The 27,315-nt window shown below is 43.7% G+C and overlaps 1 protein-coding gene across 1 annotated transcript in view; it reads right to left on the reverse strand.

Annotated features, from left to right (window-relative positions):
• Window positions 1-19,401, reverse strand: part of LOC127449952 (cAMP-specific 3',5'-cyclic phosphodiesterase 4C-like) — a 76,651-nt gene extending 57,250 nt beyond the window's left edge. Inside the window, exon 1 of the mRNA XM_051713604.1 lies at window positions 18,466-19,401. Coding sequence (XP_051569564.1) covers window positions 18,466-18,761 — 296 coding nt within the window. The 5' untranslated portion in view covers window positions 18,762-19,401. The remainder of the gene's footprint in view (window positions 1-18,465) is intronic.
• Window positions 19,402-27,315: the final 7,914 nt, after the last annotated feature.

Raw genomic sequence — 27,315 nt, forward strand, 5'->3', positions numbered from 1 at the left:
GAAGCATTTTCAGAGGCTCCTGGGGCATATGGCGTCCTCGACGGCGGTCACGCCGCTCGGGTCGATGCATATGAGACCGCTTCAGCACTGGCGTCAGACTCAAGTTGCGAGGTGGGCATGGCGCCATGGCACACATCACGTGGTCATCACGCCGATCTGCCGCTACCTGTTCAGCCCTTGGACAGGCCTTGCATTCCTGTGGGCAGGAGTCCCCTTAGTGCAAGTACCCCAGGCGCGTCGTGGTTACGACAGACGCCTTCGAGCGTGACTGGAGCACCGTGTGCAATGGGCATGCAGCTGCAGGCTCCGGGACAGGGCCGCGACTGCATTGGCTTGTCAACTGCCTCAAGTTGCTGGCAGTGTTGCTCACCTTGCGAAGGCTTCGGCCGTTGATCCAGGGAAAGCACATGTTGGTCTGGACGGACAACACGGCGATGGTAGCATACAGTAGCCGCCAAGGTAGCTTGAGCTCGCGTCGCAACTCGATAGCATGGCAGGCATGCTGTCGCAACAGGTCACGCTAAGGGGAGAGTGGAGACTCCATCCTCAGATGGTCAAGCTGGTTTGGAGTCAATTCGGTCAAGTGCAGGTAAGCCTGTTCGCTTCCCGGGAATCATCCCACTGCCTGCTCTGGTACGCCCTGACTGAGGCTTCCCTCGGCACAGATGCGCTGGCACACAGCTGGCCCCAGGGGCCGCGCTAGTATGCGTTCCCCCCAGTGAGCCTACTTGCACAGACCCTGTGCAAGGTCAGGGAGGACGAGGAGCAGGTCATCCTAGTGGCATCTGTTCACTAAGTGGTGTTCTTACCGACGCAAAGACCCACAGAGATGCGCAGTCGAGTTGGTGCTTTCCTTCCTGCAGGAGAGGCTGGTGGGGCAGCTGTCCCCCCCACCTTGAGGGTGTATGTGGCTGCTATGGTGGTGCACCACAATGCAGTTTTAGGGAAGCACGACCTGACCATCAAGTTTCTTAGAGGCGCGAGAAGGTTGAATCCTCCCAGGCCGTGCCTCATTCCCTCATGGGATCTCTTCATGGTCCTACGGGGAGCCCCGTTTGAGCCCTGGAGTCAGTTGAGCTAAAGGCAGTCTCTTGAAAACTGCCCTCCTGACTGAGCTCACGTCCATCAAGAGGGTAGGGGACCTGCAGGCGTTCTCTGTCAGCGACATGTGCCTGGAGTTTGGTCCAGAATATTCTCCCGACCGAGCTATATGCCCAAGGTTCCCACGACCCCGTTTAGGGATCGGGTGGTGAACCTGCAAGCGAAGCTGCTCCAGGAGGAGGCAGACTCAGCCTTTTCATTGCTGTGTCCGGTACGTGCTTTGTGCATCTACTTGGATCGCATGCAGAGCTTTAGAGGCTCTGAGCAGCTCTTTGTCTGCTTCGGAGGACAGCAGAATGGGAGCGCTGCCTCCAAACAGAGGATCGCCCACTGGGTCATTGACACCATCGCTTTGGCATACCACGCCCAGGACTTCGGGCACACTCCACCAGGAGTGTGGCGGCCTCCTGGGCCCCAACCAATGGCGGCTCTTTGGCAGATATCAGTAGAGCAGCGGGCTGGGCAGCACCCAATACCTTCGTGAGGTTCCTCAATCTCCGGGTTGAGCCGGTTCATCCCGTGTGTTGTCAGGTGTGAACAGGTAAGTTGGCGGGACAACTGGCTGGGTGTACCGCTTGCGTATAGCACCTTTCCCCTCCTGGAGGGGGAGACGTGTGCTTGTTACCCCCCAGCCGTGTTCACGAGGTCGTGGACCCTGGATGTACTTCCCCTTAGCCCTGTGGCAGGCGAGTTCACGGAGAAACTCGATGCCGGCCCAGTACATGTGCTATTAGGCCCTGAACTGGGGTAGCTGCTCCACATGCGCTGGTTGCCTGTTTGTAACCCCGTGTGATGTATCTTCCACGAGACGATTTTCCTGTTGGTAAACCCGCGTCTTCCTTGGCCAGAGTTTCCCTCTGCCACCGGTCGCTGTGTTTGTAGAGCTCCATCCCCCCTGGGTAGGACCTACCATGGGGACTTCTCCACATGTGACACTGCCGACAAGACTCGGTAAGACCATGTGACGTATTTCCACACAATTGCCTCCCCTTCGGGCAGGATGTGGTCTCCGCGGTGTCTTCCCCTTGGAAATGGACACCCCCCGACGCAGACATTTATGGCCCCCAGCTGAACGATTTCCATTCTTTTTTGGGGAGAAAAAAGAAGAGAAGAGGCCAAGGCTGGGGCGGCCTGTCCCCATTTTGGGCAGTCGACTTGTCCCCGAGGTACGGGGGACCATACAATGCTCATAGGAGCGTTGGGGGAAGTTATGTGACAGCCAGGTGTGCTGGCTATGAGGCATGCAATGGTTTGCCTGTCTTGCACTGCCAGTCCACGTAACACAGTTCAGTTAGTTGTGGCGTTTTGTATAGGGCCCCTAGTGTCACTACATTGACACAACATCGAGTGACAGATAGGGAACATCCTGGTTACTTTCGTAACCTCCGTTCCCTGATGGAGGAAACGAAACGTTGTGTCCCTCCTGCCACAACTCTGAACTACCTGCTGAAATGGCCGGGACCCTGTCTCAGCTCCTCAGCACAAAACCTGAATGAGTGGTTGCGAGCCAGCTCCTTTTATACCTGTATGTCTAGGGGAGTGGCATGCAAATTCCACTTGCCAATTCCTATTGGCCTTTTCTCAAAGATCAGAGGTGTTTGGGGCTCCCAAGGGCGACCCCTAGTGTCACTACATCGACACAACGTCTAGTTCCCTCCATCGGGGAACGGAGTTTATGAAAGTAACCAGGACGTTTTAGAGCAGTGGTTGATTGACAGGTGAGGGGTGGTGCTTCGCTGCTGCTGGGATGCATACAGGACGAATTAGCATTTACACCTCATATGTGATGCATTCAGATGCGTTTTTGGCCACATATGATCACAAAAATGTTTAGACCCCGTTTAGACTTGTATTTAGCGCTGACCACATGTGATCCGATCACCAGAAACACATCTTAATACCAGGTGGAAATGGGGTCTGTATGTGCAAGAACACAGAGTTACATATGTTATAAACAAATGGAGACCATTTTTGCTTTTTTTCATGAAACATAAACAAAATACAATTACTTAAAGCAGATGTTCCCGATAAAAACAATAATACGATGCGTAGATCTCGAGATAACCTTCACGGAACACGATTTGGCATGCTGAGCTCCTGGGTAATAATGCTTGCCATATGTGACAAATACATGGGTGAGACTGTGTTTTTTTTTTTTTCCTCTCAACAATGTGATTTTGACCAGGTGTGACATATATTCAGGGGCGACTTTAATTTCGGAAAATACAGTGAAAAGATTAGCTGTTTTCCCCACCTTCCAAATGTGGTTTAAGTGGACGAATCTCAATCCTTTTAAAGCCCTGTTTACACCTGTAATTAGCACGGTCCCATTTCAAATGGATCACCCTAAATGGATGTTAATACCAGCCGTAAACAGGGCCGGAGGTATAAAAACTATACAGTGAGCATGCAGGCGTGTTGAGTGCGTATAACTTGTATGCTTACCCATACACATATGACATTGTTTTTTCCCAAAGCAAAATACAGTAGTGATGCTCATTTCACAATGGATGCTTAGGCTGGTTGGATTTAATCTCATTATAGTTGGAGCCTGAGGCCTCCTATCCTATTTATAGCATTCACAAAGAGGAGGGCTGAATCCATGAAGTCATGCTTTTGTGGCCTCATGAGTGATCCAACATGGGCCAATCACAGCTGTGGCCAGCCGCGAATTCGATTTGGCCAAATGGACGCCTGCTGTGAATCTGTTATGACAGCGGCCAACACTGGCACCACTGCATCCTCTCATGTGCTCTGCCCTTCCACTCTCTCTTTTCCCATGTGTCTATCTCTCTTATCCATTCTTTTTCTCCCTTTTACTGTCTGTCTTCTGTCCTCGGTCCACTTGTCTCTCTCTCCACAAAATGCCTGGACCCCTGTGCCAACTCCCATCATGACATCAGGATTTAAACATAGATGACGACAAGTGCCCTAAACTGTCACAAATGATAAGCATCTCAGGAGCAGTGGGGGAGAGAGGGGGCGGGGTGAGCGGAACGATATGTGTGTCAACATCACATTCCGCAGAATTCTATTAATTCACTTTGTTTACCGCTCGCATGACGTTCCATGTTGTGTGCTGCTCGGCAAGCATAATATGGGATATACAAATACACAGCTGAGAGATGTGTCCAGTAGCCTTAGCGAACCATACAAGGTCTTACTACAAGAACAGCACACACACATACACAGGCAGTCACATAAACAAGTGCTTAGGGTACAGGAGAAGCCCGAAAAGTAGGGCAAGGGAAAGAGTTGACTGCGATAATCTGAATTTAAGAGGAATAAACAAGGTCTGGCTGTGCTCAGTGTTGATGCTAATGAATTACCCTCGTTGGAGTTATCACTGGCTCTTGGCCCACTCCCTGCATCACAGGAAATTTCAATTCCTGCTCTTTTGCAGATGTCCAGACCCCTGCTGCCAGTCACAGTGCAGCAGAGCGTAGCGCTGCTGGGGAAATCATTTCCTGGCTGCTTCTCCTAACCCATGAGTCTGTCCAGAACCTTTCAGATAGAGGTCTTGGGTCTGAGGATAATAAATTCAGCCCCAGCAATAAAGGGAGCCCCACGGCAATGGGGAAGCTCCGGCCTTTAAATGCCATGAACACTGAGAGCTCTATCCCATGACCGTATTCCTGTTACGTTCAAGACTTCCAGATGAAGCAAGCTGTGTCTCTGAATCAATTTCACAGAGGTCAAGAGAAGTGTAAACGTTTTGGCCTCTCCCAAAGAACCACAGCAGTGTCCATTACTGTAACCTACAACCTAGCTCTGTGATGTAATGGACAGATCGGTCGGACATATGTCGATAGCAACTGTGCTCCAGCATCAATAATGCAGGGGTCTTCAGTGTCTGTTCTAAGTTTGTCGTGATTTATCTGTCATGGTTATTGTGGAAACACTTTGGATATATTTAAAACTCAGCACAGATGCTACAGTGCAGCAATATTAATGAAGTGTTTGACTGATGCTAAGAGACATCACAGCAAGTACCATTCTTAGAATCCCTGGTACCACCCTGAATCTATATTTTTCAGAACAAAATGTTAGTTGTCTGCTGGTTATGCAATGCGAGTGACTCAGAAACAGCAGTTTCCAGTCCAGTTCACACACCACCAGACTGCAGTGGACTCCAGCCGAGCAGGCCAGCACATCCTCCTGCTCTTTCTTCCTCTCAAAAATACAGAGGATATTCATTTTCTAATCTGAGCTGCGTGAGACCTCCAAATCATGACATACGAAGCTAACAAATATGAAAATGCTTCATAATAAATACACCGGGAAGGCATTAATTACACGTATTTGTGAGCTGATTTGTTCGACCAAGCTATAATGCTGTCTAAATGAAAAATGTTGTGCATTATTAACTGTACACATGCATCTACAAGTTAATTCATTATAGGTTAGCGGAAATGAACACAATATTTTCTTGCAATATGCTGCGGTGTGACAGGCTGTGTCTCATTTGGAAGGTTACATGCTAGGTAGGACGTGTACTTTGAAGGTTGCAGTATACCAAGTGTCCTCCTTTAAACAAGCCTCGTTTAAATGAGACAGCCTTCGTAGGACAAACGGAAATGGAACGTAACATGGTTGCTATGACAGCACGCCACTCTTTAACAAGCATGAGCACTTTGAGTGAGAAGGGAACAAGTCCCTCTGGGAGGGAATATATGAGGTACATTTTAGGAGAGTTATAATGATGTAAAGAGAAAAGAAAATAGATTTTACAGGTGTACTTTTAGTCTAACACTTCATTTTAATTAAATATTATATACTCTGCATCCATCTATTGAGATACTTCAGCTTGGGAATTAACGAAAATCATATTTACGGCCAAATTGGCATCATTTTTTAGACATTTCTGCTGAAGCAAAGCATTGTGGGTTATGAGTGCCCACGAAGGATACACCTCATGCATCCTCCGAATTCCTGTGAAAGAAGGTCGCATTCGAAGGCTGCATTCGAAGTGTCCTACTCGCTTTTCTGAAACGAGACAGCCTCGATGATGTATGGGGCTGACAAATGCGACCTCCGGAGGACGCATCCTTCCAAACAAGACACAGCCACAGTCAGAGGCATATTCTGCTGATACCGCAGCCATCTTTCCTTCCCCAGAGAGCAGGATTGCCACTTTCTCATCATTATCCATTGGGTAGAAGCCATCTAGGGGATACACGTCCTTGGTGATTGTATATCAGGTAAGACAACAGGAAGCCCATCCTCAAATATAACAGAGCAACTGCATACATAAAAAGTCAGGGACGCTTTTCATATCCCCATGCTTCAGCCAATCTAATTCCCCAGGTGTGGGAATGAACTGATTTCTCCTCTGATTTGTTTGCTGTCCTCAATCTGAACTAGACTCTCCCCTGTGTGCTCTCTGCTGCCCAACCTACATTAACTCACATCTCTTTTGCTCTGACAACTCTTTATGTCTTTGTGATGTCTGCATGTGAAATGAGGATGTGCGTGTATTGTGTGTTTTTGTGTGAAGAGCTGTGGAGGTGACATCTTGGCAACACAAGTATGTCTGTCTCTTTCAGAGCTGAAGTCCACCGAGACAAGAGTCCAGCAGTTACACACATGCGCACACATCCAGACACGCTTACATACTCAGAGAGAGGGTCCAAGATCCCTTGACGGATGTCACTACACAGCTTATCGTCAAAATGTGAGAATGGGAATGAAGGATGCTGCTGTGGAGCAGGTTGATTCAGGTTGTCTGTCTGATTACAGGCAGAATTCAGGACTTCTCACACCTCCAAGCAGATCCGACAGGCTCATCGTGGAATACTGCCATGCCAACAGTAAATAGCAGACGCAAAGTGGACTGTGATGACTGACCCCTTTCAGACAAGCAAATGCAGCATGGGGATTTTGAATACTTCTATAGATTAAGTATCAATAAATATACATTAAGAGAAGCCTTATAATATAGATAGAGCCTCTCAAATTACACTGGTTATTACATTGTGTGTTTTAGGGTTGAGCAGTTTACCGTGCAATGGTAGTAATGTGTCAACTAGTAGAGATTCTGCTATACCATTAATACTGCAGTATATCTGTAATCTGTAATGTAATGCAATTAAAAAGATCTGATACCAAGCAGTAACTATAGCCTACTCTGCAAACTGTGTCACAGCGAAGCGATTTCAACATGGAGAAATTAGTTGATTATAATGGGAGTGATTTAGTTTGACTAAATTGGCTGTGATGCTTCACATTTAACATTTCAGTGGCAATTGCTTTAAGACCACACAGTATGCACAATTTATCCTAAAATTTCATAATAAATACAGCCATGACATGTTTATTAAATGTACAAATAATCTACAGTATAATAAAATATCACACATATCCCAGCTATTTTTGCACTGGTGCCAGAATTATCATTCATTTGTTGCGATATGAATAATCTTATCTTTTGGTTTGCATCCAAATAAAAAAGGAAATAATCAAACGAGATGAAGCGCCTTTCATTTGTGAAGTATCTAATTCACTGGACTACCAAACATTAGGCAGTACAACATGGTTATGTTACATATAAAGCATTTTTTTGGGTTGAATTTCCAGCAAAAATAACTAAATCATGATACTATTACATGATATAAAATTATTCATACAGTGATATTAGGTTTTGGTCACACCGCCGCATATATAATTACTCATGCAAGTTGTACAGTATATAGAATTATACTTGATGCAATTACGAATATTCAGTATATTTATAGCCATATAGGCAGGTGTTCAGCAGCTATGTGAATCATCTGGGACATTTGCCTCAGACCTAAATAACGCTTCTATTCAATCCTCTAATCATATCTGTTACAGTGGCTGCTGTGTATTGTGGAAAAGCTGCTGGTTTCTCACTCCTCCAGGCTTTAGAGGGGAGGTATGGTGGCAGGTCAAAAAAGGGTGAGTGTGGTACAGCTTAGCCTGTTGGTGCAAGAAGAAAAACAGATGTCACTAACCGTGGCATCACATGCCCAAACCTGAGGGGCAACTTTATCCATGAAGCTGGATGCTTACTGCTGGCTCATTAAAGCAATTGACTCTACTGCAGTACTATGCTCTTAGCTTTCTTGTCTAACATTTACAATGTGTCTTTCACATGGGAAACAAAGGGCTTAAAGGAATATTCCAGGTTGAAAGCACTATCAACAGCATCTGTGGCAAGCTGTTGAGTACCAAAGAAAATAATTTAGAATTGTCTCTGAAAAAACACATTTACAGTAATGCACTTACAATGGAAGTCTAAGGGACAATTGTACAGCACTGGAATAAACGTTAAAAATACACATTTATCATGAGCATAAAACTTAAACAGGTTAACATGACACTATAAGAGGTCGACGTTATTGGATTTTGCCGATAACGATAACTAAGGTGTTGGAAGCTAGCTGATATCTGTTTAATCAGCTCTATATTATACTGTATATTCTCAATAAATTTACTAGATGAAGAATTTCATTAGATGGCTTTTTATTAAAATTCACCAGATATGAAGTTGGAGACTATGTTTTCATATGCTCACATTTCTCTTTGCATGCGCTCTCTTCAATTTAGAACACTTGATCTAACAAAAATAACAAAATATGCATTAAAATTAGGAAAGAAATATGGGTAAATATGGTCAATAACATCAGATATACACTATATTGCCAAAAGTATTCGCTCATCTGCCTTTAGACGCATATGAACTTAAGTGACATCCCATTCTTAATCCATAGGGTTTAATATGACGTCGGCCCACCCTTTGCAGGTATAACAGCTTCAACTCTTCTGGGAAGGCTTTCCACAAGGTTTAGGAGTGTGTTTATGGGAATTTTTGACCATTCTTCCAGAAGCGCATTTGTGAGGTTAGACACTGATGTTGGATGAGAAGGCCTGGCTCGCAGTCTTTGCTCTAATTCATCCCAAAGGTGCTCTATCGGGTTGAGGTCAGGACTCTGTGCAGGCCAGTCAAGTTCTTCCACACCAAACTCGCTCATCCATGTCTTTATGGACCTTGCTTTGTGCACTGGTGCGCAGTCATGTTGGAACAGGAAGGGGCCATCCCCAAACTGTTCCCACAAAGTTGGGAGCATGGAATTGTCCAAAATCTCTTGGTATGCTGAAGCATTCAGAGTTCCTTTCACTGGAACTAAGGGGCCAAGCCCAGCTCCTGAAAAACAACCCCACACCATAATCCCCCCTCCACCAAACTTCACAGTTGGCACAATGCAGTCAGACAAGTACCGTTCTCCTGGCAACCGCCAAACCCAGACTCGTCCATCAGATTGCCAGATGGAGAAACGTGATTCGTCACTCCAGAGAACGCGTCTCCACTGCTCTAGAGTCCAGTGACGGCGTGCTTTACACCACTGTATCCGACGCTTTGCATTGCACTTGGTGATGTATGGCTTGGATGCAGCTGCTCAGCCATGGAAACCCATTCCACGAAGCTCTCTACGCACTGTTCTTGAGCTAATCTGAAGGCCACATGAACTTTGGAGGTCTGTAGCGACTGACTCTGCAGAAAGTTGGCGACCTCTGCGCACTATGCGCCTCAGCATCCATTGACCCCGCTCTGTCATTTTACGTGGCCTACCACTTCGTGGCTGAGTTGCTGTCATTCCCAATCACTTCCACTTTGTTATAATACCACTGACAGTTGACTGTGGAATATTTAGTAGCGAGGAAATTTCACGACTGGACTTGTTGCACAGGTGGCATCCTATCACAGTACCACGCTGGAATTCACTGAGCTCCTGAGAGCGGCCCATTCTTTCACAAATGTTTGTAGAAGCAGTCTGCATGCCTAGGTGCTTCATTTTATACACCTGTGGCCATGGAAGTGATTGGAACCCCTGAATGCAATTATTTGGATGGGTGAGCGAATACTTTTGGCAATATAGTGTAGATACAGCAAATCCCTCCAATGCCGCTCACTGAAAAAAAAAAAAAAAAAAAGAAAAAAACTATTTTTAATTTTTGCCAATATCCAATAGTTCCAAAAGCAACTGTCAGCGCAGATTAATCAGCAAAAACAATAAAATGGTCAACCTCTAGACCACCTTAGTGTGAGAGAATCACTAAACAAAATTTTCTGTTATTTGCAAAGAAAACTTATGTCATGTCCATGTAAATCTAGTAAAACCTGGCAACTTTTGGATGATATGAACAAGGATAGCAAGAAGAGCTATACATAAAACACTGTTTACAAGGATAGAAAAGTAGTACCACTTCAAAAGAATGATTTGGACAGTTTTACAGCACAAATAATAAACATCTTTTTCTGAATTAATGTAAATGCTTTAACAAAAACATAAGTTTCACATTTCTTCACATTTCAAGACTTCCATGGCATTGCTGTAAATGCATTTTTTCAAAAACTGAAGGACAAGTTGAAACATTTCTTCACAGCTGGAAGAAGCATGGAATAATCCCTTTAAACATTTTCAGTGGCATTAACTTGTTAATAATTCTGTAGATTTCAGATAGCCACACTAATTACACAGAGCGGGGATAGGGTAAGTCCTTTCTCTACGGGAAACCACAGGTATCTTGAGAGCAGGCGAACGTGTCTTGGTGTGAGCTAAATGGCTGGTGTGAGCTGATGGATGGTGCCAAGAACGGAAGGGCTATGTGAAAGGCAGCAATATCATTTACAGGGCTGTACCCGCAGGGACTGGGAGAAGTAATAAGTGATAGCACAAAGTCTAATGGTGGGCAGTTCATTCAGCCACTTGGGAAATGGAAGGAGGGTGAGTTTGCCTGTGCACTGATGATCTCTGTGGATCAGAGTGGGAAGCAATGATAGATTTTTAGATAGGCCAGCAGTATGATTAACTCAGTGGTGAGCATGAGCAAGTGCGTGAGACACAATGTGAGTGGCATATGGGCCCCGGACAAGAGAGCAAGGCACAATGGGGAGCACAAAAGATGAATGGAGAAAAGAGAAAGCAAGGGATACAGAGTGAAAATCAGGCAAATAAGATGATAAGTAGGAGCGAGAAAAGCAGAGAGCAGAGGACAGCAAGATCGAAGTCAGTAATTACCACGCACAAAGAATCATACGAACTGCGTGATGCAGAGGGAGGACGCTGAAAGGCGGAAACACAGCGCACATATCCTTAGAGCCAGAGATATGAGTGAGAGACACTCATCTTTCAAAAGAGGAGGGAGGGGCCAGAGACACCAGACAATAACACAGAGACTCAAGTGTCTGTGGGCTTCAATAAATCAGCAAGGGATCATCGGGGAAATAAAGATGACATTTGAAAGAAACACATGATGCAGTGCACGTTGAGTTCTTTGAAGTATGGAAATTTAGATAATCATGAGAGGAGCAAAGGCAAATAAATGTGCAGCCTAGGTAAGCAATAGATGTGAGGAAAGATCGGCTTTTCAGCAATGTTCGGAAAAGCTGATGTCTTGAGATAAACAATAATAACGGCAATTGTTGGCTAATCAAGATGCTGATCAAAACGCATCGGAAGGTAAAAACTACAGAACACAGAGCGGATGGGTATGCATGGTGTATATAAGTATATTTACTGAATGCGTTATATGTGAATCACCAATGCAATTGTTGAGCTAATAAATCACAGATATATATCTAATTAAACGCTTAATGAGCTTGGCAGCTTTCCAATTGACTGTCAAATGAACACCGCATAGTTTGTCTATAGATTCAAATATGAGAATAAGGGGAATGAGTAGAAGGTAGGGATAGGTAAGAGGGAGGATTTGAAAGCCAGCCAGTGACCAAAAATAATAAAACACTAATAAACAACAACTATGAGCAAAGTGACTTACGGGAAATCTGTGACATATCACCTTTGCGTTACCAGAGATGCCAGCTTATTGAAAGTGTATATCCACGATACATTTAGCAGCAATAAAACGTATTTGCCTCAGCTTATTAAAAACAAAAAGCCTACTGTGCATCAGGGAATGAAACTTCCTTTTTGGACAAAATGTATCTATTTTACACAACCACGAAACGTAACCATAGCAACAGAACTGCAGGATGAGCTGTTTTGCTGTTCTGTGTCAGTCATTCTCTTCTCGGTGTATGGGACATGTTCAAAAGCTACTTCCCAGCACACATACGGTATGCACACACAAACATGAAGGTAAGGCTGTGGAAGGTAAATTGATTTACAACTGCATTCCAAGTGAAAGAAATAAAAGCTACCAGACATCCATTGAAACTGCACTGCACAGCACCCCATCAAGTTTTAATGACTGAAAGCAGAACTGGTGAATTGGGGAATGTAAGTGACAGACTGAGTTTAGTATGCCAGTGGGAGTTATGGTTAAAAGGCTCAAAAACAGTAAAACAAGCCACGACTGGGAGAGAGTATAAACAGAAGGATGTGATTGCATTGAATAATAAATCAAAAATACTGTCAATGACAGCAATGGAAATAAGAGTAAAGCTGAATGATCAATCTTCAGCACCAAATGTGTTCGAAACTCAATTTGGAATCATGGTGTTTCAAATAAATATGCCATCACGTTTCCTCCAGCAACTGGCATATAAAAAGTATGATATAATAAGTGAATACAGTGGGGTTCAAAAGTCCATTTTAAAATCCTGGGATTCGAAATTTATTTTACAGTAAATCTGGAAATTAACGGAACATTTTAGGATTTTAAAACAAAGAAACGATAAGACATCAATTGAATAACACATATTTAGGATTCTACACTATTTCAGAGTCACTAATCAAATAAGTACATTTGTGACATTGACCATGACTCTTGTGTATGACAGGTCAGATTTCCTTAGTTCCATTGAAGCACAAAAGATGCTCTTATTAACATTATTAACATAATGACAAACATAGCTGGAGTGCATGCTGTCATTAAAGCAAAAGGGAGACATGCCAAATACTAAGAAATTCTGATATTCATTTTAATTTTTCCAATTCAACTTTTCCCTTAAATTGTTATGCTGATCATTTAATTTGCAATGAAAAAACTATTATAAATGTAGAAAAAAGCAAAAAAAAAAAAGCAAAAAAAAAAAAAAAAAGGCAAAATAGAAGCATTTTCAAAAGTGGACTCTGTAGATCTAAAAATTACTGTCATAGGAGAGAACTGCTGATTACTTCTCTGATTTATATGCTCGGACACATCAGCTGAGTGCAGCCATATCCCTATGGGTTTACTTTCCATTTTACTTACCATCTTCTGCTAGAAGCTCATACAGATATCAATGCTCTGTCAAACCTCTACCTGGCAATTGTTCTGACCCTCTCCTCAAACATTCCCCACTAAAAAAATCCCTTTCTTCAAATGTATCCATCTGAACAGCTGATGTAAGCCTGGCACGAAGGGGCATGAACTTATTTTGCCTTGAGAGCCTCACACGGCAAAACATGAGGCATTAATGTGGCATTGGGAATGCAGCTGTTTATGAGTTTGAGTCTAGCCTCTGGCTCTGAGGAACAGATGACACAGGGGGTTCCGTGTATTACTTAAGCTCAATAAATGCACAAAAGGGGCAAGACGCCCAGCTTAGAGTACCCATTAAAGGACTGTCAGGGCAGAGCCAGGATATCGCCTTAATAAACATAAAGAATGAAAATACAAATTTGACCCCCCGGCCTCCACCGAGATGTGAGCGTACATGCAAATAGCCCATTATCATCCCTCTTTCACTAAAGCCTGCGGCAACTCATGCGCAAGCACACCTATATACATGTGCTCACACACAAACGTACATACACACCATTCCATGGAAACATCCATGACAAAGAAATATTCATGCACACATGGGTAGTTCACATGAAATACCTTTGGGAAGTTGACATGTCCTGCAGTGTGACATGCTATAGTCACATCTAAAAATATATTAACCCTTTCATACGTACTGTCACACATATGTTATTGTTAATAACTGGGCCCTGCAGAGTAGCGTCACACATATGTGTTTCTGCAACAGCCAGTTACGTTACAAGCTGCCAGATTCAAATCGGCTTTCACGCCAACACAGGCTGCGCTGGTCAAGCATCTGTTATTTCTATTCACTCAAACAGTTACTCTTACAGTCTTTTAAACCACAGAATATGTTTATTTTATATACATACATCCAACTCGTCACCAAAGTATCACAATAAAAAGTTTACAGCTCTTATACGCACAGTCAATATGTCAAACGCGATCTTCCTCCGATGCGTGCTGCCATTTGTTTACATTAGTAGCGGTTGTCATTCATCAAACAAACAGCTACTCAAAGAATCTTTCCAAGCACATAATATGTTTATTTTATGTAACAAACAGCCAAATTGTCACCAAAGTACCATGATAATTGTTCACAGCTTGTATATGCACAGCCATCCTATCTAAACACGATCTTCCCATGCACGCAGCCACGTCTGCTGATTAGGTGCAGATGCAGTTTTATTCTCACAAACAGCAATTCAAACAGTCTTTTCAGGCAAATAATACGTTTTTTTTTTCTTAAACGGACATCCAAACTATCACATAAGCACCACGATAACAGTTTAAAACTCATATACTCACAGTGAAAACATGCTGATTGAGCGTAATTATCCGATGCACACAGCCAAGTCTGTTTATGTTAGCGCTTGTCAAACACACAGACACACATACACATCTGAGATGTCAAACAGAGCATAGGCAAACCGGACTGCTGATATTATTTGTTCATTTGTTTTTTACAGCAATAAAAACTAAATAAAACAAAAACAGTACAGCAGACATACCCCATTTGTTCACATGTTTACTATATTATATAGTATTTTTTTTATGACAAGAAATAAAAAATGTAAATACAATAATAAAAATAAATACTCGTCTACACTCTGCCACCCTCTACCGGCTGTGCAGTGTCACGTGAAAAAATAAATTTAGACCCTACTCATTAAAAGGTTAAACAGCATTTTGCTTTTGCTTTTATAGTTGTTATGCATGCAGCTCTTATGACTTCTTATTAGTTGAGAGACCACATGTAATATTTTTACTTTTAAATATTCCTGGCAACCATAGATGCCTCATTCGGCTGGTTCGGATACGTCAACCGCAGCGCCATCTTTGAACGGTCAACAAGGAGAGCTGTTTGAATTCAAGTGAATGGAGAAGAAGCCTCAGACTGCCGCATAAACTGCTTTTGTGTGGAAACAGTTCATTATATAATGAATTGACTGATTGGGTGCTAATTTTTATATTTTTATATTCATTTGTAGAGGACTTTACTTGCAGTTTACTACGACAAAATAAGGGCAATCTTAAATTTTGCCCAATGTAAAAAATCTGATAATCTGAATCTTGGCTGAAAAAGACTCCAGACTGTTGCAGACTGTATCTGTCAATTTACTGTCATGTGTTGACGGATGGCTCTTGACCTTTCCAATACGGCTGACGTACCAATGTATCATGGTCCATATGAACAGCTGCTACAAAGGTATCTATGTATGAATGTCTATGGTGGCGACTCTTGCATTTTTGCAAAATTACTCAAGTGGTTCATTACACATATCTTAGAAGTTCCAAAGGTGAAATGTCCACTGTGTGGCAGTAAACGCGAGTTAAATGTTCTCCCAAACGGATGAGGTTTTTAAAGTTAATGCTCCATTGAGTTTTAAATAAACAAATTGTACCTCCCTACCCTCAACCTTAAATCTAAACCTCAACATCATTTTGTGGTGGTTCTATGACACTTTTGGCTCACATGTCGACTCGCATGCTCTTACCCTGGTCGTATGCATCACAAGCGCAATGTTGTAGTTGAGCAACCGCACAATTTGATTGCATGCAAATAATCTTGTAAATGTATTTGGTTATATAATTCAAATGTAAAAATGTATCACTTTAAAAGTCATACGCTATGGTAAAAGTGTTTAGATGTCATAAGATAGCATTGTGTGAGGAACAGGGGGAAAAGTAAGTGTTTATGAACTGATAATCTGCTGTTTTACTCGTGATTTTTGTGTAAATGAATAAAAGTCATTGTTGTTGTAGCGCCTCTAGTGTTCATTTCACCAGGAAACTGCCGCAATATGTACAATGGACAACGTAAAAAATGGACTGTAGGTACAGCAACATGATTCTATGAGATCAGATTGTTAATGAACTAGCAAAGGCAAAAAAGTGTTAAAAGCTGTGAAAAACATTTTGGGAAATTTAGGATTTAAGATATAGACTTTCCTTTTTACATTCTTAAACTATTTTAACCTACATTTTTGATGTTGATTTAAAAAATGCTCATGAACTTATTCTTTGTCAACTACCCACACACATGGGAAGATCTATGGGGTCTACACATTGCTGGCAGAAAACATATGGATGCCACAAAATTATGTGTGAGGAGAGAAAAAGACAGTGACCTAAAAGTCACTGACATGTCATTCTGCTCCTTGTGACATCACTTACACAAGTTACATGCACTCATAGGCAGCTTTATCTTCCTATGTCTCTTTCTCTCAACCTCTCGCATTGTGCCACCCAAAGTTGAGGCAGGACAGTCCGAGTTGGTGCCGCTGCACTAATTCTTGGACTCGCTGAGAGCGTGTCCTGGGGACTGGAATACAAATCAGGCGTTACAATACAGTCAGGCTGAGCTGGCCTGTCTTCCAGGCACCTGCCGCACAGGCCGTCTGTGGCCTAGGCAATACTTGACAGGAAGGAAATGGGGCCTCAGCTCTCGGCGTCCCTCCGGGGCTCCTGGCCCTCATAGAACCGGCTTATTACTGTAATAATCACCCGCTTTTCTGAGGTGCTGCTGAACAGAATGATACATTTAGCTTCATCCAGCATTGACATCAGAGTCTGAATGCACATCTATATACAAGCACAGCAATCAACACCCACTCTCATCCTTGAGGGTATAGCAGTGTATTGTACGTTACACCAAATTGTACAAACCCACAAAAACGACATTAATGTCAGGCTGACAAATCTGTTTCTGTATAAGGTAATTCTAAGCAAATTCAAGTAGATTATTCATAACAATGCCACACAGTCAGTGCTATGCTAGTGTAATTCAAAATCCCAGGAACACAGTTAATATTTCTGGTCTTTCTGTGCATGCTTTTGGCTTTGTTTACCATATACCAACATTTTTAGGACCATTAAATTCAGAGCATCAGATTTTGCATCACAAAATTATATATTAAAGGAATGTTCAGGGTTCAAAACAAGTTCAGATCAATCAACAGCATATGTGGCATAATGTGCATTACCACAACAAATAAATACAACTCTAAAGTTGTAAATAAAGTCACTTGTGTATTTTAATAAAAGCAAAAATTATGGTTACAATGGGGCACTTACAATGGAATTGAATGGGGCCAGTCCATAAACACAAAAATACACAATGTTTCAAAAGTATAGCCACAAGAAATAAACATTATATGTGTTAAAATGACTGTAGTGCGAAAAAATCAGGGATTTACCCGCTTTACAGCATTATACCAGATTACAGGTTTTACAGCATTACGTCGTCATGACAACAAACTTGTAATATTGGATATAATTTTACACAGAAACATTCAGTAAGCAATTTTATCACACTTAAACCATGTTAACACATGTAGTGTTTACTTATTGTGCAATACATTTGAAGCTGTGTGTATATTGCCATTTATGGACTGGCCCCATTCTCTTCCAATGTAAGTGCTTTACTGTAACTGCAATTTTGCTTCTCCTTTTTTTTTTAATATAAAGCAGGGATGAGTAGTTTTTTTTTTGTTTTTTTTTTGGTAATCAACATTATGCCACAAATACTGTCGATTAAGCTTAATTTGTACTGAACCCAGGACATTGCCCCTTTTTGTAACTCTACATTGTATGAAACCTGCTGAGGGTCCTAATCATGTGAGTGTCTTGGTCTTGAAGTGGTCGACCTCATCATGCAGATTTTTGGCATGCGCATATGGTGTCTGCACGTGCCAAGAGAGAAAGAGCATATGCCATGATCTTAAATTACGGCAATATTCCCAGTAGCTACTCAGAGTCCTCCTTTTCTGCACCGCTACACTTCACGAAATCATCCTCGATTTGTGGGGTCCGCACCCATCGGGCTGGGGCACTCCAAACAATCTTATAATGTACGCATCTGCTACACTTGCGTTTGAGCAAACGCCTGGCTTGCTCATTAAGATTATTAGTAATTATTTGTGATATGTCAGCTGGTCATGTCTGATTAAAAGGTCACGTTCAAGGCATTTCAAACTCACGATCTCCGAGTGAAGCTGGACCCGTTACGCATAACGCAACGAGGGTGCCCACGCGTCCCGCCTCTCCAAACAAAAGCACCGTTAACCCTTCGAGCATCATTATTAAAATACACAGGAACGGGTTTGGGCGCAATTTGCGCACACTTAATTAGTCACTCTCCATTCTTACCGCTTATTTCCAGCACAGTTGCTTATGGATGCGCTGGTGGTGCCGTGGAACGACGATGGCCAGGACATGCGGGACTTCTTGAGCCCCGGCCGGTCACTCGTGTCCATGGCATTTGAGCGCTCTATCTGTCGGTGGTGATGCCGGTCGGTGTCAGAGTAACCGCGGTGTTTGATTTTGATGGGGGTCCGTGGCTGTCTCCAAAGATGTTGCGGAGGCTTAAGGGTCGCCTGTCCCTCCCGGGGAACCGGCAACGAAAGAGACAGGCTCTTTTTCGAGCAAGGTGGCGGTTCCATCATAGTGCAAAATGAATAGATCTAGCCTATTCAAAACAACGTATTAAGATGAATTAAAAATAAAATAAAATAAAAAACCCCGATGTGGCTATGTATTCTTCCTCATTAAAAAATAAAACCGTCTGCTGTCCGTAACTGACTCATCTCCATATCTAACACTGGAATGTATTGAAACCAGGTCCAAAGGCAATAAAGATTCTGTGCTTTTGTGAGAACTAATCACAGTGTTCAGATAACAGGTGATGGCGCAATGTCGACCTGTCTTCTTGTCATTTCTGCAATTATTGGAGATAATAAATCCCAAAAAAGTTATTGTGTGGGGGAAAAAAAGCCTCCACTCCAGTTCGCATCCACTTTAATACATTACGAGACGTCGCAACATCCATACGGATGAGAGACGCTCGCCAGTGATGCTCTTCCCCTGAAGTTTCTCATAGCGCGACGGGTCACTTCTCAGAGCGGATGTATTGCTTTGATCAACCAGACCGGTTTCCTATGCTGCGGTTGGTATAAACAGTATATTATTGCTGCTCGAGACCGCACATATCTCTCAAAGCTCGCCTAGAAGCGCTGGCGTCTCCAACTGGAGCCATGAGAAGTCTCCGATGAGGACAGTTGTTGTACATCTGGAACTAACGGCGACTAAAACTCAAGCTCGCTGTCAGGAGATTCACTTTCCACCTCCATTAAAACCTCGAAGCGAACAGTTTCATTATGCGAATCATGTTGCGTTTTGCCTGAAGAGCATCGCGCGTGGGATGATATATGTATCTGAGATCCATGCACGCGGGCTTTTCGTGTCCTTGGTTTCTTGAAGCATTCAGTCAATTCCGCCGAATAATGATTATAAATCAAAGTTCACATATTTTCGTGGTGTTCTTGAGTTTTGCCGTCTTATCTCGTTCCTATCATTCAGTTGTCCACAGATGTTAAATTATGGCATTTGAGAAACACACTCTCTCTCTCTCCTCTCTCTCTCTCTCTCTCTCTCTCTCTCTCTCTCTCTCTCTCTCTCTCTCAGTGTGTTTATTCTAAGAGCAATTCCGATTGTCACCACTTTCCCCCCGTTGAATGTATTTGCATGCACATTCCATTCAGGAAACATAGCCTATACAATTTACCAGGTATGTGCGGTGCATTTCGAAAAGGACAAATCACCATAATTATGTCCATCCATTTAAAATAAATAATAATGTGGTCGGAACAGCGTGGGACGGAGTAGGCTTGGCTTATGCAAATATAAATTATGTAAATGTATATGAGCAGCGCATATATTTGTTTGTTTGTCGTTTATTTGAGACTGCTTCTTATAGGGTCGCTCACACATTAGCACAATTAGATGATTCATATCTGGAACTGGTTAACGCAGCAGGCTAATTGCAAAGCATCTCGTTAGCTCATAATATTTCTCTCTCTCTTTTTTTTAAATTTCCAAACATAATAACTAAATTGAACAGTTCTCCAGAGCACATGCGCCTCTGGTTAACAACGTGTTTCCTTGCCTCCACTTAATCCTTTTGTCGCAGGGCAATTTCTGTTGCTGAGATAATTAACCTTCGTTTTCATACCCAGTCGTTGGGTTTAATATCAAAGTCACATTGTTTTGCTTAAAGACAGTGCAGAATCTGTAGTTAATGTTTAGTTAATTTATAGTTATCTCTGGTTAATGAACGACAGGGGCAACCTTGGACCGCATACAGTATGGACCTTATTCTGAGTAGCGCCATATTAGCCTAATAAAAACAAGGCTGTGAGGGATAGTGGGTTTTTCTGTTGTTTAAATTGTTTGATACCGCTGATCAAATATTCATAAATTACAAAACATTTCAGAGGACAAAAACTAAATTAGATGTGATGCTTCATACAGTGTATGCCATTGAAGTGTATCTATAGCCTACGTCACAGCCTCGTTTTCATTCCCATCAAAAATTAAATATGCTAGTGAATGGTGACCACAACTTTGAATCTCCAAAAATCACATAAAGGCAGCATAAAAGTAATCCTTATGACTCCAGTGTTTAAATCCATATCTTCAGAAACTATATAATAGGTGTGGGTGAGAAACACTTTTTTTTTTACTCTAAATCTCCACTTTCACATCTGAAAGTTACATATGGTGCCTGTTTGTGGAGATTTAGAGTAAAAAAGGACTTCAATATTGTTCTGTTTTTTTATCCACACATATCATATTGCTTCTGAAGATATGGATTTAAACACTAATTAATTCCTTACATTTATATAGCACTTTTCTAGACACTCAAAGCACTTTACATAGTATAGGGGAACTCTCTTCAACCACCACCAGTGTACAGCATCCACCTAGATGATGCAACAGCAGCCATAGTGTGCCAGTATGCTCACCACACACCAGCTATTGGTGGAGAGGAGAGAGCAGAGTGATGTAGCCAATTCAGGGATGGGGATTATTAGGAGACCATGATTGAGAAGGGCCACTGGGGGGAATTTGGCCAGGACACCCCTGCTCTTTACAAGAAGTGCCCTAGGATGTATAGTGACCACAGAGAGTCACTCAATTTAACATCTCATCCGAAAGACAGTGCTTTTTTACAGTATAGTATCCCCATCACTATACTGGAGCATTAGGACTCACACAGACTGCAGGGTGAGCACCCCCTGCTGGTCTCCCTAATACCTCTTCCAGCAACAACCACAGTTTTCCCCAGGAGGTCTCCCATCCAGGTACTGGCTAGGCTCAACCCTGCTTAGCTTCAGTGGGCAACCAGGCAAGAGCTGCAGGGTGATATGGCTCCTGGCACTACAGACATATGGATTACTTTTATGTTTCCTTTATGTGATTTTTGGAGTGATTTCTTGTCACTGTTCACTTGCATTGTATGGACCTACAGAGCAGAGATATTCCTCTAAAAATCTTTGTTCAAATGTATCAAAAGTATAGCCAAACACAAGTTTGAATAGAGGGTGTGTTGAGTGACTCCAGTCAGGCTTCCTAAGCAACCAATTGGCCCAGTTGCTAGGGTGGGTAGAGTCACGTTGGGTTAATCTCCTCGTGGTCGCTATAATGTGGTTCTCGCTCTCGGTGGGGCACGTAGTGAGTTGTGTGTGGATGCCACGGAGAATAGCGTGAAGCCTCCACACGTGCTAGGTCTTCGCGGTAACGCGCTCAACAAGCCACATGATAAGATATGCAGAGACGTGAGGGCAACTGAGATTCGTCCTCTGCCACCCAGACTGAGGCGAGTCACTACACCACCACGAGCACCTAGAGCACGTTGGGAATTGGGCATGCCAAATTGGGGAGAAAAAGGGGAGAAAATCCACAAACAAAAAAAAAAAAGACGTAAACAGTATGCATGTTAACAGCTCAAATAATACACAAGTTTCAACATAAGAATTAATGTAAGTGCTTTTATAAAATTATAAGCTTCACATTTCTGCCTTTAAACCCTCCAAAAATGGGCCCCATTCATTTCCATTGTAAGTGCTTCACTGTAACACAGATTTTTGCTTTTTTTTTTTTTTTTTTTTTTTTTTTTTAAGAAAAGGACGGGCGATTTTGTGGTAATCAACATAATGCCACAAATGTAAATTGAACTTAATTTGTATTGAACAAATTAATTAAATATTCCTTTAAATGCCCTTAACATCACAGCATATATACATATTGAATTTAGCATATATTTTGCTCTTCTAAATGTCTTATGCATCTGCCTTATCTTTCTTCCATTTCTGCTGTAAACTTGACAACAGCGATATTGACACTTGACTCATAATTAGATTCCACCCGCTCATGTATCGTTGTGATGAGAGGCTTTTGCTTTTGTCTCTGCATTGATCCTGTTTGCATTAACTCACTGCTGTGATAATGGAGTTTTCTTTCTGTTGAACTTTTTTAAAGGTTGCGCATCTCCGCACCGCTGGGTACACAAAGCACAGCATTAGGTTTGTGCAGACAATAGACAGAACATTGTAATGTGGGAGTAGGCATGTCTGTTGTATTTTGATATGGATTGAAGATTGGCTTTCATCACATTCAGTTCACCGTTGGTGATAAATATTGCTGAATTACAGCGTAAACAAAGGGCTCAGCATTCATAATGAGCACTTTAATTGAAATGTCAAGCACTTTCAATTTATTCTGGACCAGAATAGACAAATTCAAAGCTCACTTATTCCTCTCTCTCTTTTCACCCTATAACTTAGACTAAAATATCACGGCATACACTTGCAAGCAGGGGCGGTACTGCATCTTAGTCAAAATAATAAGGCCAGTGAGCAGAGTGTGTATCTGAATGCCAGTACTGAGCATCTTCGGCAGGCAGTTTGTCTGCTCCCATTTTCACTTTTCGACGAGCGTATGCTACTTCTCAGCCCACTCAAAAGCACACATACATAGACGGGCACAGAAACATGAAAGGCAATTTTTTAATCTAATGCCAAGAAAAGCTTTTTGTCTGGCCAGTGTCCCAAACTATAGTCATAGCATCAGAGAACGCTGGGCATTGGAGCAGCTTTGCTTTTGGGAGAAGGCCATTAAATCTTAATTCGATCCTCTGAGGAATGGACAAATTGAAGTGTGAATGCATGTATGTGCAGCATGTGCAATTGGTCATGCATCCTGCACCTATATAACAGACCGACAAATACGTAAATGCACTTTGGCTTGAATGATGTGTGACCGCCTCCTACACCAGGATATGTTTGCCGCTTGGCTTCTAAAGAACCTGGATATTAGTCCAGAACGATGCCTATTTTCAGCTTTCCCGCAATACTGCACATGGGAGGAGAACATTGTTCATCTTGTTTACCAGCCTATTACCTGGTTCTGCCACTTTCTTAAACACCCTCCATGCATACATGGTATGAGGGGAAATGTGAAAAAAGAAAAGATTCAACAATCCAAAGATAATACACTCTAGATAATACAAAGATATTACTGGCAGGATGTTTCGGGAAAAGGCACACAGATGAGAACAATGTGGTTTTCTGGAAGAATGAACTAAGTACTCTCTGACCGCCTAATTGCACTTTAAGTGAGTTGCGGAGCTTGTGAAAGCAGAGGCTGAGGAGTGTCAAGATGAGCCCAGAGACAGGGTTGAGTGTCATTTAGAGCACACGGATGGCCAGGCTGCCCTCACGCTTGCAGTTCACCATGCACCATTAACATCCACTCTCATTACCTAGCAGTCCATCATCTCCGACACTAGCAAAATCGGCAGCATTAATGTACCCGCAGTAGTGCATAAGATGTGATTTTCTATTCCAGCTGTTGGAGGATGGGAATGACATGTCAAGCCCCACTAGATGATGATTCATATGAACCAGATGTTGCGTAACCTTTGAGAACAAACATGCGGCAACTGTCCGTTCCAGAAGATTCTGATACTTTTGGTACAGCGAGAGGAACAGTTCACCCCCAAAAATTTAAATTCTATAATTTACCCACCCTGATGCTGAACCAGTCCCTAATGTCTTTCTTTCTTCTGTTGGAAAACAAAAGGAGGTGCTTGGCAGAATGACAGTTCACAATCTCAGTTAACATTCAATTTTATTTAATGGAAAAAAAGATACAATGAAAGTAAATTGTGACTAAGACAGAAAGAAACTAGCTGAGGGGCTGTTCATACTGAACGTGATTTTGCATCCATCTGCGCTGGTTTTCAATTGTTTTTCTTGGGATTTTCAAACTTTTTGATGCCAAGGGCCCCTAAATAGGGAGAAAAGATATACATTTTCATGTATTAGGACCCATTTTACTATGTAGAGGGGGAGCGCGAGGGTGAGGGAATCCACAGATATAAAGAGATATTTCAGATAATAAAGAAACTGTTGTATTGATCAATTGTGCGGGTGCATTTACATCAAGCCTGTTTGTTGGCCGCGACTCGAGTCTCTCTATGTGTGTGTGTGAGTGTGGGTAAGACAAGAGTGAAAGAGAGAAAGAGGGAGTGCAAATGTGCTTTTCAACAGAAATTGAAATATATTTAGGATTAGGATATTAAAGACATTATTTGTCATTCTTATCCGATGTACTTAACCAATGTCTTTGTTTTAATTAGTTATTTTGTTGTGGTAGCCTGTATGGCTCTTTGAAATAACTGAAATAATTTGGCAAAGTGATATGGAACCGTTATGTGGTCATGACCTGGAACTACTTCATAGCCGTGTGTTTACTGGAAAATAATTGCATACCTTAGAATATCTGTCAGAGCCGTGGTATAAATAGAAACAATGAGCATGTTTACATGCATGTTCTTACACCAGTTATGCTTAATATGATGACAATGTGTGTGGCCATACACTTTAAACAGGTTTCCTTCATAAATGGCTTAAGAATAAACCAATATACATGGGTAGATTTTTGCCCATTACCACGATTTCATATTGCATGTTAACACATTTACCTGCATTTGTACCTGCTTATCCAATGTACGAACTGTGCCTTTTCACAGTTTTTATTTCAAATCAAATGTAAAAAAGAGGTTCCCCTTCTGTCACTCACTCGACATTGTGTCGATGTAGTGACACTAGGGGTCGCCCTTGGGAGCCCCAAACACTTCAGATCTTTGAGAAAAGGCCAATGAAAATTGGTGAGTGGAATTTGCATGCCACTCCCCCGGACATACGGGTATAAAATGAGCTGGCTTGCAACTACTCATTCAGATTTCTTCTTCGGAGCCGAGCGGTTGTGTGTCAGCAAGCTGTCTTCCACTACCAGTCCATTCACCTCCCAAGCTGTTGGATATACGGTGCATTCCCGCCGGGTAAATCCCCACGGACCTCCCATTCCCCAGCACGTTCGTTTTCCCCCGGCGAGTTCCGTGAGGAGACCAGCTCGACCCAGGGCCAGTTTAGTGTCCCTTTCGGAGCTCCGGAGTGGGATGAGTGCTTGATCGCTGCATCGGAGAGTGTACTGGCGATGTCAGACGCCGAGGACTCAACTGGGCTGCCACCTTCAGGTCGTCGTGCCCAGTCTGAGGCTGACGGCAAGATGACCGTCATGCTTGCCCGGGTCGCCGCGTGTCAGGTTGGAGCGGAACCTTCCACCCTCCCCTGAGCCCTCGCGGCTAGATGATTGGTTCCTGGGTTCGGGGCGCCACTCACAGCCACGCCCCCCGGTCCCTTTCTTCCCGGAAGTGCACGACGAGCTGACGAGGTCGTGGAGGGCACCTTTTTCTGCCCGAAACTGACCTCCCAGCTCATCCGCTCTCACTACACTCGATGGCGGGGTGCGGCCCACAGGTATACGGAGGTCCCTCAGGTGGATAAGGCAGTTGCGGTGCACCTGTGCCCGCAAAGCGCAGCCACCTGGCAGGATCGCCCGGCACTCCCTTCCAAGGCCTGTAGGACGACATCGTCTCTGACGGCCAAAGGCTACAGCGCCGCTGGTCAGGCTGCCTCTGCCCTGCATGCCATGACCCTCCTGCAAGTACACCAGGCCAAGGCACTAAAGGAACTGCACGTGGGTAGTCCTGATCCTGATGTGATGCAGGAGCTGTGCTCGGCGACCGACCTCACCCTCCGGGCGACAAAGGTCACGGCACGAGCACTCGGGCAGGCAATGTCCACCCTCGTGGTCCAAGAATGCCACCTGTGGCTGAATCTGGTCGAGATGAGGGACGCGGACAAGGTTCGCTTTCTCAACACCCCCATCTCCCAGATCGGCCTATTCGGTGACACCGTCGAGGACTTCGCCCAGCAGTTCTCGGCAGTGAGGATGCAGACGGAGGGTATACAACACATCTTGCCCCGGTGTGGCTCAAGATCCCGTATCCCGTCTGCTCGCCGAGGGCATCCCCCTGAGGCGGCAAAAGCCCAGGCGGCTCCGCCTCAGCCCGAGCCCAGTTCTCAGCCCCAGCGTAGAGCCCCCCGCAGGAAGCTGATGCCCCCCGCTTCATGGTCCGGCACGAGGACCCGGAAGGCTCCTAAGCGCCTCTGAGACGGACGACCCAGGGAGCGAGATGTCTGCTGCAAACTCGAGGCTGGTATCCAGACCTCTCCATCCCCCGGTGGAGGGCCGGGAGGTAAATCCTTGGTTTCCTTCTCTTTTATGTTCGCCCCACATTCTCAATAAAAGAGCAGTTTCCTCACTCCCTGGGTCACATAGCCAGTGTTTACGACCGCCGTTATCACGGCAACAGGGCACTGAGCACCTGCGACTTAGATGCCGTGAACACGGGCCTCCCCGCCTTCACACATCCAGTCGCACCACACTCACACCCATGGCCAGGTGGTTGTGACGGACTACGAGGACGGTCAAAAAGTCCCTCCTCCCCTGTTGCCGACCCCCCCCAACACCGGGTACATGGAGCAAGGTAAGTGTTTCAAGGTCAGCGCAGCCACGAGTTCGAGACAAAGCGAGGCTCCTCGACGTGGCATCCCCTGCTCCCTCCCACCGTGAGGCCCCAACCACAGGTACGTTAAATGCGATCATTCCCTTAGTGCCCCTCGCCCGGAGCTTGGATATGTGGCTAGCGCTTTCCAAACGGTCGCGGTGGTTGGCCAGGACCATCCGACTCGGCTATGTGATTCAGTTCGCCAGGCAACCGCCCCGGTTCAGCGGTGTCCCCTTCACTTC

The sequence above is a fragment of the Myxocyprinus asiaticus genome, chromosome 13, assembly GCF_019703515.2.
Source record: "Myxocyprinus asiaticus isolate MX2 ecotype Aquarium Trade chromosome 13, UBuf_Myxa_2, whole genome shotgun sequence".
Classification (NCBI taxonomy): Eukaryota; Metazoa; Chordata; class Actinopteri; order Cypriniformes; family Catostomidae; genus Myxocyprinus; species Myxocyprinus asiaticus.